The sequence below is a fragment of the Anomaloglossus baeobatrachus genome, chromosome 2, assembly GCF_048569485.1.
Source record: "Anomaloglossus baeobatrachus isolate aAnoBae1 chromosome 2, aAnoBae1.hap1, whole genome shotgun sequence".
Lineage (NCBI taxonomy): Eukaryota > Metazoa > Chordata > Amphibia > Anura > Aromobatidae > Anomaloglossus > Anomaloglossus baeobatrachus.
In genome coordinates this window covers 452,847,609-452,872,883 of record NC_134354.1, presented here as the reverse complement: position 1 = coordinate 452,872,883, position 25,275 = coordinate 452,847,609, and the positions used below count along the sequence as shown (strand labels likewise).

The 25,275-nt window shown below is 45.6% G+C and overlaps 1 protein-coding gene across 1 annotated transcript in view; it reads left to right on the top strand.

Annotated features, from left to right (window-relative positions):
* VPS53 (VPS53 subunit of GARP complex) overlaps nt 1–25,275 on the top strand; it is a 338,297-nt gene that overhangs the window by 22,918 nt on the left and 290,104 nt on the right. Inside the window, exons 2-4 of the mRNA XM_075336305.1 lie at nt 3,936–4,016; nt 13,056–13,105; nt 23,987–24,053. Coding sequence (XP_075192420.1) covers nt 3,936–4,016; nt 13,056–13,105; nt 23,987–24,053 — 198 coding nt within the window. The remainder of the gene's footprint in view (nt 1–3,935; nt 4,017–13,055; nt 13,106–23,986; nt 24,054–25,275) is intronic.

Genomic DNA, 25,275 nt, shown 5'->3' with positions numbered 1-25,275 from the left:
ATAGCGCCCAGCCTGATAAGTGAAACATTAGGCTATGTGCGCACGTGTGCGTAATTCATGCAGTTACGCTGCGCTTTGTAGCGCAGCGTAACTGCATGCGTCCTGCGTCCCCTGCACAATCTATGGAGATTGTGCAGGGGCCGTGCGCACGTGGCATATTAGAACGCAGCGCTTCGGCTGCTGCCCGAATCGCTGCGTTCTAAGAAGTGACATGTCACTTCTTCCGTGCGCTTTGCCGGCAGCCCCTGCTCTGTCTATGGCAGGAGCTGCAGGCAGAGCTCACGTTCTCGCCAGCACCATGCGCTTCAGAACGCAGCTTTTCGGTGCGGTGCAGAGCGCACACGTGCGCACATAGCCTTACACAATTCAGTGTTTTAGTGTTTATCTCCTTTTGTCTTTAAATTATATAGTAAAAACCTGCAAACGGATTCCCTTTAAATATATGACCTGATGAATCTGGTGTGCTAACTCTGAAAATCCATGTAAAAATAGCTTTGTAATCCTTTTCTTAAAGTTCCCCTGCCTAATATTGAATTTTATGTATCCGATGTAATTACAATTTCCAGATTAAGCTGCCATTCTTCTTTTGGATTTTCAAAGTAAATACACCAACATCATCAAGTCTAAGCGATCTATTGAAGAATGCATACAGAGTGTATTGTGAAATCTAGTGACTGGTTATGGGCGAACCCGAACTGTAATCTTCGGGATCTGTATCTGACACCTAGTGTCTGTTTACGGACCCCAAATACAGACTTCTCAGGGAAGTCAGGGTTACTGTTCAAGTTCAGCCACCCAGATAAAAAAAAATAAAAATAGAAAGCAAATGAGGATTAAATCAATCAGGACATTATATTTACCAAGTCTCCATGTGGCTGTCACACTGCTTCCAGGTCTGCTCCTTAAACCTCATGCATATTCACTGCTTCCCCCGCCCACGCTCTGTGACAGCATCTGGGTTTGGTTGCAGTCAGACTGCTGGAGTCTCTAGTTGCCATCACAGTAGCTGTCTGGGTCTCAAAGTGAAGTGTAAAAATAAATTAATAATTAAAAAAATGGCGTAGGGTCCCACGTATTTTGATACCCATCAAAGATAAAGAAGACAGCTGGAGGCTGCAGCCCCCCGCTGTGTGCTTCATCTTGGCTGTGTAACAAAACATGAGACCCCACTCAGGTTTTTTAAATTATTTCAAATCATTTTAAAAAATGGCGTGCAGTCCTCCTCAATTTTGATACCCAGCAAAGATAAAGCAGACAGCTGAGGGCTGGTATTCTCAGGCTGTGGAGGTCCATGGTTATTGCCCCCCCCCAGTCTAAAAATAGCCTCTCGCAGCCGCCCCAGAATTGTCGCATCCAATAGATGCTCCAGTTCCAGCGCTTTACTTGGCTCATGCCTATTGCCCTGGTGCGGAGGCAATCGGGTTAATATGAGGGATTAATGACAGCAGTGATTTGTCAAAAAATCACAGCTGTCATCAAACCCGTGGTTCATAATGGGGAGGCATCTATGAGACCCCCCATTACTAATTGTGTAAGTAAAAGGAAATAAACAGAAAACTACAGAGAAAAATTTGTTATTTAACAAACAAAAAAAACACCCCATTTCTCCAATTTATCAATGCCCAAAACACCCCTGCAGGTTTGACGTAATCCACAGACAGGACGTCCTACAATGATCCCGGCTCTGATATATCTGAGGTTGCAGTGGACAATCACATTAGAAAATGTGCCTCAACACACTGACAAAGCCACGGCTGTGAGAGCATTGACATCAGTGAGGTCGTCTGAGGTCACAGTTGTTGGTTCTCACGGCACCCCAGCTATGACCTCAGGTGAACTCACTGACGTCACAGCTACGGCCCCATCATTGAACTCAAATCTGGTATTCCGGCATTAAGTTCAATGGTCCTGGATTAACAGATTATTGATTTCTATGGTGCCAGATTACCTGATTAACCGGCCACCATTGAAGTCAATAATCTGGCAGCATTGAACTCTTGGAACCCCAGCTGTAACTTCAGGTGAACTCATTGAACTCAATGGTGGATTACGAGATTAGGCTATGTGCACACTTTGAGTATTTGGTTGCAGACATTTCTGCACCAAATCTGTATCTCCGGGCAAAAAAAGCATCACGTTAATTTCCCACCACTGCTTTATTACGTATAGCGCTATGTTATGTCTAGCAAAAACAAAAATAATTCTGTTAGCTTACCACATCATGATGAAGTCCGTTGCAGTGGATTCTGTTTGTGCCGTCAGGGCAGCAAATGGAGAGGGAAGGATATCCAGCAACCGGTATCTTCATAAAATCATTCTTTAATGAGTACATAGTAAAAATCGTGGATCAGGAATGTAAATCATAAATTTATGGTTAAAATCCAATAGTAGCACATGTAGACATGCGCGTTTTGGACTTAACCCTTATAAGTCAATGAAAAGTGACAGGACACACAGTAAAACAAGAAATAATTTAAAGTGAATAATTCCCAGCATAATGCTGACCGTACCTCCCACCTGGAATTTCAGAATTCTCCTCTCCTTGCCAGAGGCCTGGAGTAAGGTTGTGTGCTAAAAGAATGAAATAAAAAGTGCTAGTGCAAACCGTACCATAATCCGTGGGTTTCCCAGGCCCAGTGAATTAAGGCACAGCACGGTCACCATTTCTAGGGCACTTTGCACCTTGGGCTTTCAAACTTGACTCAACCTAATGCCATTGATCCTAGAGGGCCATGGTTTCCATCGGAGGGCTATATCGGCCACCCAGCATTCTAACTAATGTATCATTCTAATAGGGCGGCCGGTCCTACAAAACCGCCTTTTCCAACCTGAGACTGATTCTTCAAGTCAGGAGACCTTTCATTGTGATCCACATTAGGATCATGACATTCCTTTGTCTGAAAGCCTGAGGCTGTGGAACTACAGTGACTTCGGGAGTGATACACATCATGCAGCCAACAATCGCACTATGACGCTGCTACATTGCAGCATAATGTAATAAGCTGTCCTATTTTTTTTTTGTAACTTGTATATCATAGTACCTTGTAGCATTCTTTAAAGGGAGTCTGTCAATAGTTATTTGCTATGTAATCTGAGAGCAGTATTACATAGGGGCAGATTAACTGACTTCAGTGATGTGTGACTTACTAGGCTGTGTGTTGCTTGTAAATAAAATCAAGTTTTATCAGTAGTATATTATCAATACAGGAATAGGTGCCTTCTGATCTCAGATTATATACCCTTTAAGGCCCCTTTACACACTGAGACTTTCTAGTGATCCCACCAGTAATCCCAACCTGGCCGGGATCGCTGGAAAGCCTCTGGTGAGTCGCTGGTGATCTGTCAAACAGGCAGATCTGGCCAAAGACGCAGCAGCGATGCGGACCTGCAGAACGACCTAGCTGGGGATGGGTCAAAGCAGCTTTTTGAAAGGGAAGTCGCTAATGAAGTAGTTGTAACGGTGTCAAACACACTGATGCATGCTGCACAGCGGGAAACAAAGGACCAAAGAATGGTCCTGAAAGATTTGTAGCTATCAGCAACCTCACAGCAGGGGCCAGGTCGCTGGTGCGTGTCATACACTGCAATGTCGCTGGGGAGGTCGCTATTACGTCACAAAACCGGTGACGTTACAGCGATGTTGCATTGTGTAAAGGGGCCTTTACTGTCACCCAAAACTATTATGTTATGATGTAGTATCAGCATGGTGTGAGATTTATAGAATGAGCCTCTCAATGTAAGAATGGTTGGAGTGCACTGGTGTAAGAAAACTCCGTTGTGCTGACATTAGGTAACTAATAGGTTTTCTATTATACATTTTAAATGAGATTTTATTTGTTTTTGGATAAATACAAATCTACTTGATGAATTTTCAGAATATTTTGAATGATTGATTTTCTTTCAGGGTTATAAAGTAGTTTCTTTTTCATTTGTAGGTGTTTCCAAGCCAGGACCCATTGGATCGGTCAGATTTCAATGCTGTAGAATATATCAACACTCTGTTTCCAACTGAACAGGTAAGTCTGATTGGTCAATGCAAAGATGATGGATTCCACCAGTGCAAGTAGTGGGCACCGTTTACATCAGCGCAGATGTGGTGGCAGAGGCCTGGTGTGTACCCTGATACCACATTCATAGTGCTGTGAACTTAAACACACAACAATCTGGAGGTCTCTGTAATGAGTCCATAAAGCCCTGTTATGTACACTTTTCTTTATCTCCTCTAGCATCCTGCAGCAATTTATGTCGTCTGTGATGGTTTATATTCTGAGATCTCCCTATGTTCCTCCAAGCTGAAGATGCTCTTGCTTTTTATTTCGTAATGTAGGGATTGTTGTTACTAACAAGTACCGTATTTTTCGGACTATAAGACGCACCAGACTATAAGACGCACCCTTGTTTTAGAGGAGGAAAAAATAGAAAAAAATAAAATTAAAGTAAAAGAATGTGGTCATGACACACTGTTATTTTACTGCTGACAGTGTTACTGAGGTAATAATATCCCCAAATTCTGTCCTCATATCCCCCATTCTGGGTACCTTCCAGGTATATATGGCCCCCATCGTGGAATATGTATGTTCCCCATCATTATGTGTGTGATCCTCCAATCTGGATTTTGTGTGTGTGTGTATGTATATAATGTGTGTGTGTGTCTGTGTGTATATAGTTATATAGTTATATAGTGTGTGTGTGTGTGTGTGTGTAAAGATATATATGATCCAACCCCATCCAGGTTTACAGTAATGCCTTTATATACTATGCTATTTATTGCCTTACTTTTACTGATGTGCTGATCACCATGCTTCAGGTTGGTCCTGGCATTACAAACACAGTCTCCCATATGTCAAGGACCTGCAGTGATGTAATGAAGAGGCGGGCTCTGTGCTGTTCTGTGCTGTTCTGGCCCACCCCTCTGCATTACATCACTGTAGGTTTTTGTCAGCTACGGGAGACTGTTTCTAGTGTAAAGGCAGCAGGAGCAAAGTGAAAGTAATGTGAGCCCTCAGCACAGAGACTGCGGCCGTGCTGTGAAGGTATGCCGTGCTCTGGCCTGGACACTGCAGTGATCTGCACTTCCCCCTGGGCCATACATGAGTGCAGCGGAACCCTGCTCCTGCCTCCTACACAGCGGACACACAGTCTCCCCAGCCGCTGCAGGAAGCCGGGGGCTGGAGAACCCACGTGTGACCGCTGTTTACATTAAACAAGTATTCATTAGCTGCTCCTCACCCCCGCTGACTGCAGAGAGAGGTGGGCGGGGAGCAGCTAATGAATATTCACTTACTTTAAGCAGCGGGCACACGTGGTTTCTCCAGCGCCGGATTCCTCTAGCTGCGACCCTCCCTGCCTCCTGTGATCTCACTGCATAGCGCTGACTCCTCCACAGCTCCCTACCCCGCATCTTCAGACCATAAGACGCACCCCACACTTTCCTCCCAAATTTGGATGAAAAAAAGTGCGTCTTATGGTCCGAAAAATACGGTATGTACAGCCATGGCTGAAAGTGTTGGCACCCTTGAAATTATTCCATAAAATGAAGTGTTTCTCCAGGAGAATTATTACAATTACAGGTTTTGTTATGAACACGTTTATTTCCTTTGTGTGTATTGGTACAACCCAAAAAAAAACACTGAGGGGAAAAAAGTCAAATTGGACATAATTTCTCACAAAACTCCAAAAATGGTCCCGGCAAAATTGTTCGCACCATCAACTTAATATTTGGTTGCACACCCTTTGGAATAAATAACTGCAATCAATAGCTTCCTATAGGCATCACCAATCCTCTTACACCTCTCATCTGGAATTTTGGCCCACTCTTCTTTTACAAACTCCTCCAGGTCTCTCAATAGAAGGTTGCCTTCTCACAACAGCAATTTTAAGATCTCTCCACAGAGTTCAATGGGATTTAGATCTGGACCCATTGCTAGCCACTTCAGTACACCCTGATTTGAAGAGTTCCTTCTCCTCCTGGGTCTCCTGGCATAGCGTTTCATTTAATTCAAATGGTGATTGATAGTTCCTCGCGTGGACACTGATGCACTCTGATCTTGCTGGACAGCTTGAATTTCTTTGGAACTTGATTGTGGCTGCTTATTCACCATCCAGACTATCCTGCGTTGCAACTTTTCATCACTTTTTCTCTACTGCCCACGTCCAGAGAGATTGGTTACAGTGCCATTAATTGTAAACTTATTGATTATGTTGCACATCGTGAGCAAAGAAACATCAAGATCTCTGGAGATGGACTTGTAACCTTGAGATGGTTGATATTTTTCAACATGTTTAGTTCTGAAGTCAACAGGTTTCTTCTCTTTCTGTTCTCCATGCTTAGTGTGGCACCCACAGCCACACAGTGCACAGATTGAGTCAACATTTCTCCTTTTTATCTGGTTTCAGGTGTGATTTTCATATTGCCCACACCTGTTACTTGCCACAAGTTAACCCACAAAATTGGAAAGGTGCATACAATTTTGTCTGGTCCATTTTTGGAGTTTCGTGTGAAATTATGTTCATTTTGCAATTTGTCTTGTGTTGTTCCAATACAGACAATGAAATAAACGTGTATAACAAAACAAGTGTAATATTGTAATAACGTTCTGGGAGAAATATTTTATTTTCTGGAACAATTTCAAGGGTGCCATCACTTTTGGCCATGACTGTACATGGCTCTCTCCCCAATTTGCTGACCCAGACAAAAACTCTTCATCTTCCTCTTTTCTTTTGGGTTAAAGGTGTTCTGTGTGACTATTTATTTGCTTTCTACTATGGGTCTAAGAACTAAGGGTACCTTCACACTTAGCGATGCAGCAGCGATCCGACCAGCGATCTGACCTGGTCAGGATCGCTGCTGCATCGCTACATGGTCGCTGGTGAGCTGTCAAACAGGCAGATCTCACCAGCGACCAGTGAACAGCCCCCAGCCAGCAGCGACGTGCAAGCGACGCTGTGCTTGCACGGAGCCGCCGTCTGGAAGCTGCGGAGACTGCTAACTAAGGTAAACATCGGGTATGGTTACCCGATGTTTACATTAGTTACCAGCGCACACCGCTTAGCTGTGTGTGCAGGGAGCAGGGAGCCGCGCACACTGAGCGCTGGCTCCTTGCTCTCCCCCAGCTACAGTACACATCGGGTTAATTAACCCGATGTGTACAGCAGCTACATGTGCAGAGAGCCAGAGCCGGCAGCACAGGCAGCATGAGAGCTGCAGAGGCTGGTAACTAAGGTAAATATCGGGTAACCACCTTGGTTACCCGATGTTTATCTTGGTTACAAGCTTACCTCAGCTGTCAGACGCCGGCTCCTGCTCCCTGCTCGCTTCATTTGTCGCTCTCTCGCTGTCACACACAGCGATCTGTGTGTCACAGCGGGAGAGCGCCTTTGAAGAAAACGAACCAGGGCTGTGTGTAACGAGCAGCGATCTCGCAGCAGGGGCCAGATCACTGCTCAGTGTCACACACAGCGAGATCGCTAATGAGGTCACTGCTGCGTTACAAAAAGCGTGACTCAGCAGCGATCTCGGCAGTGAGCTCGCTGTGTGTGTGAAGCACCCCTAACAGGCAAATAGTGGCTATCTACTTTCCTATTGATCCTAACGCTGATCTCCTCTAACAAAGAGTGATCACAGACTGTTTCTTCCGGCCATTCAGTGACTTCGCTCGTGTCATGTCACCAGAGCAGCGGCTTCTCTCCCACTCTACTGCTGACATTATGTTGATTGAGAGGAGGCTCCCCGCTGCCTAACTGCAGGGAGCCGGATTGCCATCAGCATGATGTTGGCAGCCATGCCCTGTCAATGGAGCAGACTGAAAGAGGAAGAGGTGCTCTGTTGATTTAAAGCAGCTAAATCGCTGTCAGGAGAGGGCAGTGACGGCTCTGTGCTGGCAGAGATTGGCGTTGGGCAGAACACTTAGGTAGTTAGCAACAAACTGCTAGCTGATTTTTAGGCCCATGGTGTTATTTTATTTTTTTTCACAAGCCCTTTATCCTTAGGGCCCCTCCCAGATGTCTGTGAATCACGTACATTTATCTGTTACAACTAAAACCTGTACCCAGTATAGTCTATGGGGCTGTTTCCATGTCCCTTTTTTTGCAGAGCGAGTGGTCTGTTTTTGATACACGTCATGGATCAAAATTTGGATCTTTGAAGATCATGGACAGCACATGGATGCCACAGTATGCTGTCTGTGATTTTCAAAGATTCAGATGAACATTGCAATAGATAAACATCTTGCAATTATTTTTCCCCATCAGTGTAAAACTCCTGCTGAAACACTGATAATAAAAAGTGACCCATGCACCAAAGACGATGTGAATGAGTTCCTCGGGGTGTACTACTGTTGTGGATAGATTATCATAACACTTCAGTCATCAACTTCCTACAGCTCCAGACAGGTCACACCTGTTGTCTTACAGGCTACCCTCACAGTATAGTTTCTTGCCTTAAAGTGTGCACATGCAAGTTTTCAACCTTCATTACTGTCTCCTTCTTAGCCTAGTCCACCTACTGCAATATTTTTTTGTGTTCTTACACCTCTTGTCCCTCCATCTATTGTCCTATCCGGTTATGCTTACTGTTCTCAAGGTGGGTTTTCGTTACTTGATTTAGCAGCATTAAACATCCACTGATCAGTAAACATGTACCTATCCAGCTTTATAATATACAATTTACACCAGCAGACTGCTCTTAAAGGGAACCTGTCACCACTTTTTTGGCCTATAAGCTGCGGCCACCACTACCGGGCTCTTATATACAACATTTTAACATGCTGTTTATAAGAGCCCAGGCTGGGGGTATAACATAAAAAAACCTTTATAATACTTACCTAATGGTTGCGCGGTGGGCCTTATGGGCGTCTCCGGTTCCTGACGCCACATCTTTTGGCCTTCTTTGATCTTCTTTTCTAGCCGCGTTGCATGACAGGTCCGACGTCATACACACTCGCCGGCATTCAGGTCCTGAGCAGGGCAGAACAAGTATTGTAGTGCGCTTGCGCAGGATCGGTGAGTGTGTATGATGTAGCCGCGTCATGCACACAGGAGTGAGAAGGAGGACGAAGATGGCCGAAAGAGGAGGCACCCGCAATGGAGAACTGAGACGCCCATCTGGCCAGCCGAGCGACCGTTAGGTAAGTATTATAAAGCGTTTTTTATGTTATACCCCGGCCTGGGCTCTTATATACAGCATGTTAAAATGTTGTATATAAGAGCCCGGTGGTGGCAGCAGCTTATAGGCCAAAAAAGTGGTGACAGGTTCTCTTTAATGATGCCACTGAGGGTTCACAATAGATGGTTCCGAGCGCATAGGCTGCCATTGTTCTCGCCAGCAGAAGTCTTGTCTGCACATGATGATGCGCTGCCATAAACGAATGCTCATTCATGATAATCTTGCAGTGTACATACCCTTTTACTGCCATTTTGCCACTTCCCTTATCTTTCTTAACCATTGTTATGTCTTCTCTACAAATAAAACCAAGTTTAAAAAATTGAGATAATATAATTTCCTGCATATTTAGCTGTGCAATGTGTAAATAGATGCATAAATGACTTGTAATGTTGTCCTACAATGCCTGATAAGCCTGGGCTGGACTGATGTTCCATACATTCGTAATCACCTTTGCTGCCAGTTGTCACCACTAGGGGGCTGATCTCTTTGCTGCTTTTGTTTAGCTCCATAGGAGCTGCTGTCTACAGAGATGTGCAGTGTATGCCCATGTTCTTATTGTCTAAGAGGATATTTTATAAGTTGACTACTCTTGTTTTAAACGGGTTGTCCAATAATCATTTATGCTCAGGACAGGTGAAAAATGTGTGGTTAAGACTGTTCCTGATATCAGAGGCCTCAAAGTCTCCTGTGTGAATGTAGCGAGCATGTGCAGCAGTCACTATCTTTATAGGGTTATTCCCATCTCTAAGATCCTATCCCAATATGTAATAGATGTAGGAATAATATTATTAGCCAATACCTCCTATTAGAAATGTAGTATAGTTCTCCTGATTAGCTATGTTGCTTTCATTGTGTGCATGGCATTGCAGTAGCCTAGGGATCCATGGTTACAGCCACTAGTAACTAAAGCGGGGTTTACACGCTACGATATCGTTAATGATTTATCGTCGGGGTCACATCGTTTGTGACGCACATCTGGCTTCATTAACGATATCGCAGTGTGTGACTCTTATGACTCTAAAACGATCGCAAAAGCGGCCAAAATTGTTTGCCGCGGAGAGGCCGTCCTAAAACAAAAAATTGTTCTCTTCTAATTAGCGATGTTGTTCGTCGTTCCTGTGGCAGTACATATCGCTGTGTGTGACACCGCAGGAGCGACAAACATCTCCTTACCTGCCTCCACCGGCAATGCGGAAGGAAGGAGGTGGGCGGGATGTTACGTCCCGCTCATCTCCGCCCCTCCGCTTCTTTTGGACGGCTGCCGTGTGACGTCGCTGTCACACCGCACGACCCACCCCCTTAGAAAGGAGGCAGATCGTCGGCCAGAGCGACGTCTCAGGACAGGTAAGTCCGTGTGACGGGAGTAAGCGAGGTTGTGCGCCACAGGCAGCGATTTGCCCGTGTCACACAACCGACGGGGGCGGGTACGATCACTTGTGATCTCGCTAGTGAGATTGCAGTGTGTAAAGCCCGCTTTACTGTAACTATATGGGTGGTCATAACCATGGATACCTATGTGCAATGCCCTGCACATGAGGTAATCAACATAGCTAATCAGGAGAACTATACTACATTTCTAATTGGAGGTATTTGCTAGCGTTGTTATTATATTGGGAAAGGATCTTGGAGATGGGAATACCCCTTTAATGTTGATAGACAGTTATTGCATAGTTAGAGGCACAGTGGCTGCACATGCTCACTAACGCTTCATTCACACAGGCGACCTTTTCTTGTGATTGCTGGAGGACTCAGCCGTCATCCCCTTTGGGTCGGAGGTAAAAGTGCTGTATGGAATAACTCCTTTAACTGGTGATGTAACTAAAACACTGGTTTATTATTTTTGATTTTTTTCTGCACAAAACTTTGGGAAAGGTTTCTGTTTGTGATGATAGAAAACAATTAAACTGGATTTTTCCTATTATTTTTATACAGATGTAAGAATTGTATTCTCTTCTGTACATTGGGATATATAATGTCGTATGTTTACCCAAAGTCCTACTGGAAGCAGAGAGAATACATTTTATTATCTCAATACAGTGTGCCAAATGACAGTCGTGCAGTCTCTTGCAGACCCCGCAATATGCCGACTAATGTTTCTGAGAATTTTACAAGTTTTAAGTTTCACTTATTTTAGGTGGAAATAATACATTTTAATGTAAGTCTATACCGAAGACCAGATTCATCCATGGTTGTATCATCCTTATCCACTAGAGGGCACTGTTCTCCTTTGTGTGCACGTTGCTTTTCTTGCATTGTACACCAGTCAGTCCCAGCTCACCTAATAATCTCCCTGTGACATGGTTTGCTGCTTTATGTTAAGAAGCTGGAATTGTGGAAAGGAAAAAAAAATCTAGAATAATTTATAACAACCTGTTACATTGTGTTGGTTTTTAAACTGCTAAGAGTATGAATGTTTCTTTACAAGGTCTTGTATGCAACGTAAAACACAATGGTGGGAGATCATATGGGTCAGTAATGTTGCTGCTGTTATATAAGGCTATGTTCACATTTCCGTTGTTTAGGATCAGCCACAATCTGTGGCTCTGATAAACAACGCAATCCGTTTGGCGGATTCCGTTGTTCCCATACACTTGTATGAGCCGCGGATTGCGACTGATGCCCTTGCGTTGCATCCACCGCGTGACTGATCAGTCATGGAACGACTTACCGTCGGGTGGCAGGAACGCAGCATGTATTGTTTTTTGAGCAGCAGAATCCTTTTGTTTTCACTGCGCATGCGCAAATCTTGTGTTTAATCATTCAAATCAATGTTTATCTCTCTCGGCGGTCGAACGATCAGCTGATCGCCCAGCAGCCGGCTTCTGTGAGCGATCAGCTGATCGCACAGCGGACGGCTTCTGTGAGCGATCAGCTGATCGCACGGCGGACGGCTTCTGTGAGCGATCAGCTGATCGGCCGGCTCCTGTGAGCGATCAGCTGATCGCCCGACGGCCGGCTATTGTGAACGATCGCTCTCATAAAAGCCGGCTGCCGGGAGATCAGCTGATCGCTCTCAAAAGCCGGCCATCGGGAGATCAGCTGATCGTTCACAATAGCCGGACGTTGGCTTTTGAGAGCGATCAGCTGATCTCCCGGCGGCCGGCTCTCGTTTTTATACTGAAAGCATTTCACCTACGGAATCCGCTTTCTCATGACAATACTTGTCACTTGTTGTACAACGCATCAGTCACAAGCGTCAAGCAACGTAGGTGACTGATGCAAAACAACGGAAATGTGAACATAGCCTTAAAAGCATTAAACCATGCCATGGTGTGGTCTTAATCTCTGGATGTGTTGTGTGAATATCCTTTAGTGTCCCCTGCTCGGCACCTCCTGCTGTATACCAGGTTAAAAAACTGCACTGCATATGTATTTTTACTATATGCCTATGTATAGAAAAGTTTCATTAATTTTTCCATATTTTTGGAGTATCCCACTTCAAACGTGCCTGACTCGGAACAGGCTCCTGACCAATGGGTGATTTATTTATTGTGTGTGTTTTATATACCCAATAGGTGTAACCATAAAGGGCTATCAAAATTCAACACTGCTCTTTGGTTGACTTTATGAGGTTTTATTCCACCTGTCTTTAGTACATACCGGACATATGTTTACATCAAACTCATGTCTCTGGTCAGTTTTAACTTTTTCACCGAGATGGAATCTGCCCAATTTTGTGTGTCCCCTAGCAGAAGGCGATTGTGCCACTCTGTAACGATTAGTATATCCTCAAACATTAAATAATATAATGACCATGAACAGTTTTTTAGGTTATTATTAGTTGTATCACACATTAGTTTATATGTTTAGAAATGGTCTTCCAGCTGTAGTTACAAGACATGTTGCCTCTTTTTCTGGGTCTGATTTTGGTAACGTTTCTTCTTCTTTGCAGTCCTTATCAAACATTGATGATGTTGTGAACAAAATTCGTCTAAAAATAAGGTACAAGATTTATATTAAACTCTACTATCATATTACATGATTAATCTTAGTGCGCACATATTAGAAGACTAGTGTGTTGAGTTTTGTCTATGACCTTGGTGCAGATTTGTGCCTCTAATATTCTTTTTCTGCCATTTATGAGATTATCCACAAACACAACAGAACTAGAGAAAAAAATGAAGGAAAATCCAGCATCCGCATATAAAATGAAAACATGGCTTTATTGAAAAAATTAAAATCTAGAAAAATCCATGACAAAATTCCAAGCAGACTAGATAGTTCGTCTACACGTTTCGAACAGTTAGGCTCTGTTCACACTACAGTAGAAAAAGGATTTTTTTTCAAGAAATTTCTTGTCTGAAAGATTAGTGCACCTGCAGTCAAAAAATGCACCAATAATGCACCAATAACCAGCATGCATTTTTACCGCGATTTTGTGCGTTTGGTGCTTTTTTTACCACAGTTTGGACCCTTTGGTTTTTTTTTTACCATTATCTGTGGCAAGAAACACAGATACCTGCAGAAAAGAAGTGACATGCTCATTCGTTTTCTCAAGAAATTCTGCAGAAAGAATGTTCTTGAGAAAAAAATGCAGCATGAGCACAGCTATTTTTTTTCCATAGGTTTTGCTGGGGAATGTCTGCAGAAAGATTACAACCGTTTTCTCAAGAAATTCAGCAAAAAAGTGCAGTGTGCGCACAGGGCCTTAACCTGTTCTTAATAATGACAAGAACAGGTTAACTGTTAGAAACGCGTAGACGGACTATCTAGTCTACTTAAAATTTTGTCATGGTTTTCTCTAGTCCCTTCCACGACAGCATAGGAGGTTGTCTCTCCACGCCCTAATTGGGACAGGAAGTTCAAGAGGTTTAAAAGGACCCTCCCACCTCCCACAGCCAGTGTCTTTCCTGTCCCCATGGGGCATGGAGAGGTTTTGTTTTTTCTCCTATGCTGTGGTGGCCGGCGAACTGCAGTATATTTTTTTTTTTTTTTTCCCCCTATTACCTTCAGCCGGACGGCATCGGTCGGGCCTTCACCGCTCCTCCCTTGCTGTTCCCTCACGCTGTGGGGGACCGCTGCTCCAGCCTTCCGGATCCTCCTGAGGGGTGATGCAGGCTGTTGAGCTCCCCGGCCGGCGTCCTCCCTGAGCCGCCGGCCGCCTCCCGCATGCACGCTGCCGGAGCGATCCGGAAGTGCTCCCGGAGGCGGGACTTCTGGTCTTGCGGACTTCCGGTCGAGCGCTTCCGGTTTGCGGAGGCAGCGTGGAGGCACGCCGACTGCGACTCGACCTGCCCAGGACCGGATGCGGGAGGCGGGGAAACGTGCACCGTCACTGGGGAGGCAGGCCCTTGTCCATAAGGGCTGCCACGAAGACATCAGATCATGGTAAGACCGTGCTCCCTGTCATGTCTTCCGCTGCAGCTGCCTCTGCAGAACCCAGTGTGCCCCCTGCTACTGTGAGTATGGAGGGGACTGGTCCCTCGGACATAGGTCTCATCAGTGATTATGGCTCTCTGCTCTGTGTTTTCTAGGAGGACAAGGCCACCAAGAAAACTGACAGAAATGAGAAATCAGAGAGGCCTGAGAAGTCAGAAAAAACTGACAAGTCCGATAAGCCTGATAGACCTGACAGAGTGGACAAAATTAAAAAATGTCCCATCTGTATAAAGAAGCTCCCTGCAGTATGGGATAAAAAGCTTTGCCAGCAATGTACGGACCAGGTTATTAGGGCCGAACAACCATCTCTGATAGATGAGTTGCGGTCCATGATGAAACAGGAGATTAGGGCCTCACTGGCTTCTCTCCCTGTGCCTGGCCCTGCTCCTGGCCCTGTTCCTGGCCCTGCTCCTGGCCCTGCTCCTGGCCCTGTTCCTGGCCCTGCTCCTGGCCCTGCTCCTGGCCCTGCTCCTGGCCCTGCTCCTGGCCCTGCTCCTGGCCCTGCTCCTGGCCCTGCTACTGGACCCTCTCCTCCAAAAAAGAGGAGACTCCAGTCGACCCCTTCTGATCAGGAGGACGCTGATTCCACCTCTGAGGGTCCTGATGAAGGATTTCCATCTGGGGGGTCTGACCAGTCCTTCTTTTTCACTCAGAAGAGTTGGGGGATCTTATTGAGGCAGTTCGGAGCACTATGGGTTTAGAGGAAGTGCAGTCTCTTCCTTCAATCCAGGAAGAAATGTTTGCTGGCCTGAAGTCAGTCAAACAGTTGGGATTCCCAGTTCATGCCAATATATTGGATATTGTTTCTCAGGAATGGGAATGTCCTGAGAGGCGGGTACGGAGTGACCTTAGACGCCGGTTTCCTCTGGAACCTTCGGGACTACATTGGGAGATCCCAAGAGTAGACGTTCAGGTGGCTAGGGTAGCTAAGCAAACGGCTCTTCCCTTTGAGGATACTTCCCAACTGAAGGATCAAATGGATAGGAAGGTAGAGGGCCTGATGAAGCGGTCCTGGGAGGCATCGTCTTCCTCTATTCAAGCCAACATTGCCTCCACCTGCGTATCCAGGTCCCTAATTAGGTGGTTGGACCAGTTGGAGGCTCATATTTCCCAAGGGACCCCTAGGGAGGAATTACTGGAATCCCTTCCCTTGCTTAGGAAGGCTACCTGTTTTCTGGCAGATACCTCGGTGGAATCTGTCCGCCTGGCAGCCAGGACCTCGGTGCTTTCTAACTCTGCCCGACGTGCCCTCTGGCTTAAGGCCTGGAGTGGAGACTCCACCTCTAAAATGAGGCTTTGTTCCCTTCCTTTTAAAGGGGATTTGGTGTTTGGACCTGCCCTGGATGATATCCTGGACAAGGCGACTGATCGTAAGGCCTTGCCCGATCCTAGACCTACCAGGAAGCGGTCCTTTCGTCCCTCGATGCCTCAGGCCTCCCAGCCCAGAGGGAAAGGGAAGGCAGGCAGGTGGAGCTATCCCAAAGGTAGAGGGAGAAACATCCTCATCCCTCCACATCAGCAACGTCCTCAGCAGGACAAGCAGTGACTCGGCCCGGGTGGGGGGAAGACTCTCAGCGTTTCTTACCCAGTGGCAGTCCATAACCTCTTGCCAATGGGTTCTGAAGATCATCTCGGACGGTCTTCTCATAGAATTCCTTTCCCCCCCTCTTCCGGGTCTCCGAGTCACTGCGCTGGCATCGCCGGGTTCACAGACTCTGTTGTACACAAAGATTTTAGAGTTAGTGCACTCGGGGGTCGTTTCCCCAGTCCCGAGTCGGGAAGAAGGGATAGGACACTACTCCCGTCTCTTCCTGGTCAAGAAGCCATCCGGCGACGTCCGTATAATTATCAATTTAAAAAGTCTAAACCGTCAGGTCAGGTACCGGCGGTTCAAGATGGAGTCGGTGAGATCAGCTATTCCCCTGATAGGTCTACACCACCAGATGGCCTCTATCGATCTGAAAGATGCCTACTTCCATGTACCCGTCCATCCGGGACACAGACAATACCTCAGGTTTGCGGTGCTTCACGGGGAAGAAGTACTTCATTTCCAATTCAATGTACTTCCCTTCGGGATCTCCTCAGCTCCAAGGATCTTTTCCAAGATCATGGCAGAGGTGGTCGCCTTCATAAGATTGCAGGGTATCTGTCTAGTTCCGTATCTGGACGACTTTCTTCTCATGGCTCCGTCTGCTCCAACCCTCCGGAGCCATGTGGAGAGGTCTTTGGGAATCCTTCGGTCTCTGGGATGGATTCCCAATCTCAAAAAATCACAGTTAACCCCCTCCTCCACACGGCAGTTTCTCGGAGTGCTGCTGGACTCCGACAGACAGGCATCTTTTCTCCCAGAGGGCCACAGGATAGCTCTGTTATCCAAAATCTCGAAGCTCCGCAGGCAGGCTCGCCCAACGCTTCGAGCGGCTATGTCAGCCCTGGGTTCCATGACATCCTGCATCCCCTCGGTCAGGTGGGCTCAGGCCCATTCTCGGTGTCTCCAGGATCATATCCTGGCACACTGGGACAGACTCCCGTCATCCCTAAACAGAAGGTTTCGCCTCTCGGAGTCCGTCTCCTCATCCCTTCTCTGGTGGCTGAGTCCCGCCAACCTGCAGGTGGGGGTTGCCTGGACTCAGAAACCCCTGGTTACACTGACCACAGATGCCAGCCTACGTGGATGGGGGGCAATGGTGGCAAATTCCCCATTTCAAGGGGTCTGGAGTCCTTACGTCAGCTCCCAATCCTCCAACTACCGGGAGCTCAGGGCAGTCAGGGAAGCCCTCCTTGCGGCTCAGGACCTCGTCCGGGACTCTCACGTCCTGGTATATTCAGACAATGTCACAACAGTGGCACATGTCCGCCATCAGGGCAGTACACGCTCAGGCGCCCTGAAGTCGGTATCCTCCCGAATCTTTCAATGGGCAGAACAATCTCTGCTCTCCCTTTCTGCGGTCCATCTGAAGGGCTCCCTCAATCTTCAGGCGGATTTCCTGAGTCGTCGGGATGTTCATCCAGGGGAATGGAGCCTGGATAAGGCAGTGTTCTGCTCTCTAGTGGCAAGGTGGGGTGCACCAGAGGTGGACCTCTTTGCCTCAGCAGAGAATCGCAAGGTCGCAACATATTTCTCCCTGAACCCAAGGGACGAGGCTTTAGGGGTAGACGCTTTCTGCCACAGTTGGTCCTTTCGCCTCGCTTACGCGTTCCCCCCTCTTCCTCTTCTCGCACGGGCCCTGAGGAAGATCAGAGACGAGGGGGTCCCAACTATACTGGTAGCCCCTCTGTGGCCCCGGAGGAGTTGGTACAGCCTGGTCATGACGCTAGGAATCGACGGCCCAGTCCTCTTAGGTTCGGACCCCAGCTTACTGTCACAGGGTCCGATTTTCCATCCGGCTCCTCAGAAACTCAACTTGGCTGCCTGGCTTCTGAGGCCCGGGCACTGAAGGCTCAAGGGCTTTCTGACAAAGTTGTGGCTACGCTGCAGAAGAACCGTAAACCTGTGACTAATAGTATATACAACAAAATCTGGAAGAGATTTTCCTCCTGGTGTGGTTCTCGGCCTCCTGACCCTTTTCGGCCTAATATTGCGCAGATTCTGGACTTTCTCCAAAGTGGTTTAGACTTAGGTCTTAGGCCCAGCTCCCTGAAAGTTCAGGTGTCAGCACTCAGTGCAGTCTTTGACACGGCTCTGGCAGATCATCGTTGGATCCGTCGGTTCTTTGTGTCCGCTGGTAGACTCTGTCCACGTCGGAGGGTCCTGACGCCTCGCTGGGATCTCAATGTGGTCCTTACAGGACTATCTCAATCTCCGTTTGAACCTCTGTGCTCTTGTAACATTCGTTCCCTTTCTCACAAGACTGCTTTTCTTGTGGCTATTACATCTGCTCGCAGAGTCGGCGAACTTCAGGCTTTGTCTGTTAGGGAACCTTATCTGACCATCAGAGATGACAGCATTGTTTTTCAGCTGGACCCTTCCTTCCTTCCCAAGGTGGTTTCGGATTTTCACCGTTCGCAGTCCATCGTCCTGCCTTCATTCTGTCAGAATCCTCGGACTCCGGGTGAGGAAGTGTTTCATTCTTTGGATGTCCGTCGGATAGTGTTGCACTACCTAGAGGTTACTGCTTCTTGGCGCCTTGATTCTAACCTGTTCATCCAGCCCTTTGGCCGCAATAAGGGCAAGAAGGTGGCTAAGAGTACAGTCGCCAACTGGATTGTGCGAGCAATTAGAGATGCATACCTCGCTCAGCATCTCTCTCCGCCTACTGGATTCACGGGGCACTCCACCAGGGCTACCTCTGCCTCCTGGGCCGAACGGGCAGGGGCCTCCCCTGAGCAGATCTGCAAGGCGGCTACGTGGTCTTCGCTCCATACCTTCACGAAGCATTATCGTCTGGATCTGGATTCCAACAGGGATTTGGCCTTTGGCAGGAAAGTCCTGCAGGCTGTGGTCCCCCCCTAGGTATCAATTCTTTGGTATTCCTCCTATGCTGTCGTGGAAGGGACTAGAGAAATAAGAATTATTCTTACCGATAATTCGCTTTCTAGGACCTTCCACGACAGCAGGTAATTCCCTCCCCTATGTTTTCATGTATTCCTGAATGTGTAGTACTTCTCATATGCTATGGATTCTTTGTAAGACACTGGCTGTGGGAGGTGGGAGGGTCCTTTTAAACCTCTTGAACTTCCTGTCCCAATTAGGGCGTGGAGAGACAACCTCCTATGCTGTCGTGGAAGGTCCTAGAAAGCGAATTATCGGTAAGAATAATTCTTATTTTTCTAGTTTTTAATTTTTTCAATAAAGCCATGTTTTAATTTTATATGCGGATGCTGGATTTTCCTTCACTTTTTTTCTCAAATTCCACCTGACTGCTGGTCAGGTTTCCGGGCACCGCACCCTCATTCAACAGTCTGGTGATCTGTTCACATCTTCACAACAGAACTAGATATGTAAATTGCTTCTTCAGACATGAAGAGGACTTGAACTCTAGTGCCATCTATTGGAAGTAGCAGTCCTAAAAGTAAGTATTGACCCTATAATGAACCTTGTCATATGACTTCGGATATAAGCCAAACCAGAATCTTAATTTTCAGACAGTGTTTCGGGCTAATTCCCCCCATCAGTGCAAAGTATGATTTGGCTATCTGGGAGGCTTATGACTGGGATTCAAGGGGTAATGTCTCTCTTTGTTGACAGTGACATGTGTAGCATGCCTGGTGAGGATAGCCATGCAATGCTCTTCTGGGAAATTAAATACTGTATGTACATTTCCTGTTCAGTGAGGAAGAAGACTTGAACTCTAGTGATAGGAAGTAGCAATCCTAAAAGTCACTCTCCACAAGGAGTACTCCTTGGATCCTAGTCATAAGCCTCCCGTAAAGCCGAATCAGATCTCTCACTTTGTACTGACAAGGGGCAATATCGCAAAATGTTCGCAAATTGAATCCTGCTACCAAAGTACTACTGTTTAATCTAAAGGCTTGATGATTTAGTACTTGTTAACAGTGTTGTAAACCTTCTTCTGTCTTTATGTCGTGAGCTTGCTAAGAGGCAAGGCGGCGGTGCTGGGCACTGTCAATGTTCTGACTACGGGTATACCCATTCTGTGCTGACATACCCATTTTCTGCACAGCGACTGCTGACTTCAATCACATAGGGAATTGTCATTTAAGTAAGGCTAGGTTCACATTTCCATTGTTTTGCATCACTCACATGCGTTGCTTGACGCTTGTGACTGATGCGTTGTACAACGGATAACAAGAATTAGAATTGTCGGACTCCGTTGTAAAACGTGAATGATCAGCTGATTGTTCAGAATAGCCGGCCGCCGGCTTTTGAGAGCGAACAGATGATCTCCCGGCAGCCGGCTAATGAGAGCGATCAGCTGATCACTCACAGCAGCCGGCTGCCGGGTGATCAGCTGATCGCTCACAGCAGCCGGCCGCCGGGTGATCAGCTGATCGCTCACAGCAGCCGGCCTCCGGGTGATCAGCTGATCGCTCACAGCCAGCCGCCGGGTGATCAGCTGATCGCTCACAGCAACCGGCCGCCGGGTGATCAGCTGATCGTTCGGCTGTCGAGAGAGAGCATGCGCAGTGAAATCCTAAGAATTCCGCTGCTCAAAAAACGCTACATGCTGTATTCCTGCCGTCCGACAGTCAATCGTTCAACGACTGATCAGTCGGGCGGAGGATGCAACGCAGCGTCATCAGTCACAATCCGCCACTCTTACAAGTATATGGGAACAACGGAATCCGCCAAACAGGATTCCGTTGTTTACGTGAGCCGCGGATTTTGACTGATACAAATTGACGGAAATGTGAACCTAGCCTAAGAATTAACATTCTGAGAGTCAGCACCCCACAGCGTCTCAATATTCCAGCACTATAATAGCTGGTAATCTCTGTATGCACAACGTGTGCTCATTTTAAACTCAAGATAATAAAATAGCTGTATTAACAAGTTACAGTCATGACCAAAAGTGTTCGCACCCTTGAAATTATTCCAGAAAAGAAAGTATTTCCCCCAGAAAATTGTTGCAGTTACTCATGTTTATTTCCTTTGTTTGTATTGGAACAACACACAATAAAACAGGGAGGGAAAAAAGGCAAATTGTACACAATTTCACACAAAACTCCAAAAATGGGCCAGACAAAATTGTAGGCATCCTCAGCTTAATATTTGGTTGGACACTTTGTATGCACACCCTTTGGAATAAATAACTGAAATCAATCACTTCCTATAACCATCAGCAAGCTTCTTACACTTCTCAACTGGAATTTTGGAGAACTGATCTTTTGCAGTCTGCTCCAGGTCTCTCATATTTGAAGGTTCCTTCTCCCAACAGCAATTTTAAGATCTCTCTGCAGATGTTCAATGGGATTTAGATTCGGACTCATTACTGGCCACTTCAGAACTCTCCAGCGCTTTGTTTCCATCCATTTCTGAGTGCTTTTTGAAGTATGTTTGAGGTCATTGTCCTGCTGGAAGACCCTTGGACCTAGGATGCAAACCCCGCTTTCTGAAACTGGGCGCTACATTTCAACCCAAAATCCTTTGGTAATCTTTAGATTTCATGATGCCTTACACATAATGAAGGCACCCAGTGGCAGAGGCAGACAAACAACCCAAACCATTTTTGAACCTCCACCATATTTGACTATAGGTACTGTTATTTTTTTTGTAGGCTTCATTCCACTTTAGGTAAACAGTAGAATGATGTGCTTTACCAAAAAGCTCTGTCGTGGTCTCATCTGTCCACGAGATGCTTTCCAAGAAGGATTTTGACTTGCTCACATACATTTTGGCAAACTGAAGTCTACATTTTTATGTCTGTGTTAGTAGTGGGGGTCCTCCTGAGGCTCCTGCCATAGTATTTTATTTCATTGAAATGTGTATTGGTAGTTCACGTTAACACTGATGCAACCTGAGCCCACAGGACAGCTTGAATTTCTTTGGAACTTGATTGAGGCTGCTTATCAACCCTCCGGTCTATCCTGCTTTGGAACCTTTCATCAATTTATCTCTGTCATCCACATCCAGGGAGATTGTCTGCAGTGCCATGGGTTGTTAACTTTTTTCATTATGTTGTGCACCATGGACAAAGGAACATGAACATCTCGGGAAATGGACTTGAGATTATTGATATTTTTCAACAATTTTGGTTCTAAAGTCCTCAGAGTTCTCTTCTGTTTCTGTTCCCCATACTTAGTATGGCACGCACAGATACACAATGCAAAGATTGAGTCAACTTACCCTCTTTTTTTTAATCTGGTTTCAGGTGTGATTTTCATATTGCCCGCACCTGTTACTTGCCACAGGTAAAGCTTGAGCGACATCACATGCTGAAACAATGTTGTATTATGTATTATTGCCCACATTTTTTGAAAGGTGTCAACAATTTTGTCCAACATATTTTTGGTGTTTTGTGGGAAATGATGTCCAAGTTGCCTTTTTTTCCTGTTATTTTTTTGGGTGTGTTATTCCAATACACACAAAGGAAATAAACATATATATGACAAAACCTGTGTAATTACAATCATTTTAAGCATGTGTATAACAAAACGTTTATTTGCAATCATTTTTTGGGAGAACTACTTCGTTTTCGGGAACAATTTCAAAGGTGCCAACAATTTTGGCCATGACTATATATCATCATGTCGTCTATGTAATTCTGTTGACAGATTCCGGGATTTAACGGAAATGTGTTAGCAGGATTTTACCCCAAAGCTATTTATATCTGCATGTAGCTTTTTCAAAGATGAGTCCAGCAATACCATTACATGCAATACCAGTCAGGGCTTCCGTTACTGAGAAATTATCGATATGCAAATGAGGCTGTAGTTCTGAAGCCTTCGTCATTCCAGCTCTATTCCCCACCCAGCGCTACCTATACGTTATATATAGAGGCCGACATTAAAGCATGAGGAGGCGATGCTGGGTAGTGAATAGAGCTGGTGTGACATAGGCTTCAGAACTACAGCCTTAGTTGCATACCCATTCAAACACTGATTTCTCAGTAATGGAGGAACGGCTGGCCATGTAAAGGTATTGCTGGACTTCTCTTTGAAAGAGATACATGCACATATTAATAGTTTTGGGGGTGAAGTCCTGCTGACTGATTACCTTTTTAACACTAGAAGTCCTAGGAATTTCGAGCTCCATAGGGTTCCAATGGTAGAAATGTTAAATGACCCCTCTCTGGGACTTCTAGTGTTAAAGAAAACAGTCAGATAATTGAATTTGAAAAATGTCTGTTTCTATTTTCAAAGAATACCTGTTGGATCACTGATATGTCAGTAACCAACCCCAATACCATTTATTGTTGAGCTGGACTCCCTTGCTAATATTTCTGGTAACTGAGAAAATAGCTATTATTAAAGAAAAATAAGCTTTTAAAAGCCGTCCTCCTGACTAGTCCGGGAAGACCTTTCTTTTCTAAGAGCAGTCCAGCTTTATATGTTGTAGCCATGATTCATTGGGTGTGACTGGCATCCTCCTCATTCACTGAGTCTTCTGTGCATGAAGTCTCGCACAGGCTCGCATTGTCTTTGCTGTCTAGGCATAGATGAGGAGACCCAGCAAGTGAGGAAGTTGTTACACATTGCAGGAAGTTGTCACACATTGCAGCGTGTGCATAACCTATGTCTCCGGTATCAGAACCAATATTGGGACGCTCTAAATTGTACTGAAACGGTTTTTGGAGCTTCAGTGACCTTAAAGGAAAGCTAGTGAAAAATATTATGCTTTGCATAGTGTAGGGCACAAGGAGCATGGCGCAGACATTCTGTCATTACTTCTTTTGAATGTTTTGTTTCTTTTTGTGTTTTGAAACCTACGGTCTTGAAATTCATTGTTTGAAATGAAGTTTGTGATATCACATAATGGATTTCGGTAGAACAAGTAACGCTATGATGCAGTATTATGACAAATATGTTTTTTTTGTGTTCCAGACGTCTGGATGACAGTATAAGAACTGTAGTACGAGGTCAAACAAATGTTGGCCAGGATGGGAGGCAGGTATGCATTAATTCTAAGTTTTCCTATTTTTTCTGTTTTGAAGAATTCTTCTGTCTTTGCCAAAGGTTTTGCTAAATGACTCTGGAAACATTCATAAGACATTGTTTTTACAGTGCAGCTATCAGGACCTTACTTGTTCCACAGAGCCTTGGAGTAGTGACCCCGTGGACACTTGGGAAACCCTCCTAATCAGTAGAGGCACTCCGCTTCTTATATGACACTTTCTCAGGACTCCCCTCTATTTCATCTCAGGTCTTCTGGATAGGTTCTTATTTATTAGGAATCATGAAGGCTAGTACAATACTTTATCAGAATTACATTCAAAATGTGCCAGGAAAGCCCCCAACAAATATGTCACATGTATCCATAGGCCCCAATTCACCTGATAGAGGTCACAAGTGCTTAATTTTGTTTTTTATTTCTTTGCTATATGAAATAGCTCAAGCTAGCATAAAAAAGTATACTTAATGTGTTTGGTTATTTTTTCAGTTTTTATTATGAGTGTATTGACAACGAATGTTACTGTATGCCAACACAGTAACATCTGTCAGCGGCGGTCTCTCTGCAGATCCTACAGGAGCAGCGTCGGACTGGCTACCGGAGGAACCGCCAGTAATACCAGGCCTGGATTCAGTTACTTGCATTGAACTCCGGAGCTCTCACCTGAGCTCTGGAGTTCAGCTCGGCCTGTCCACAGCTGTCATGAATTGATCCGCAATCGCCGGGCAATCAGTCGGCGCTCACAGTTAAGTCCTGCAAGCCCTTCAGTCCAGGCCGCACTGCGGAGCTCAGGTGAGAGCTCCAGAGCTCAATGCAGGTAACCGCAGTCAGGCCTGGTATTACTGGCGGTTCCTCCAGTAGCCAGTCCGCCACTGTACAGGAGTATTCCATGATGGACAGTATGACTGTTGCCCTATTTGTTTAGTTCACTATATGCATCTTAAAAGAAATCTGTCAGCAGGTTTTTCTATATAATCTGAGAGCAGCATAATATGAAGGCAGAGACCCTGATTCCAGCAATGTATCACTTACTGGGATGCTTAGGGTAGTTTTTAGAAAAATCAGTATGAGATTATCACTAGACAACTAGCAGTAGGCCAACCCCACCCCCACTAGATCTCAGCATTCAAAAAACTGGTAGATTTGCAGCAGATAATGCAGCTTGAAATAACTATAGATACCAGTAATGTTAGTGACAAATCACTGGAATCTGTGTCTCTGC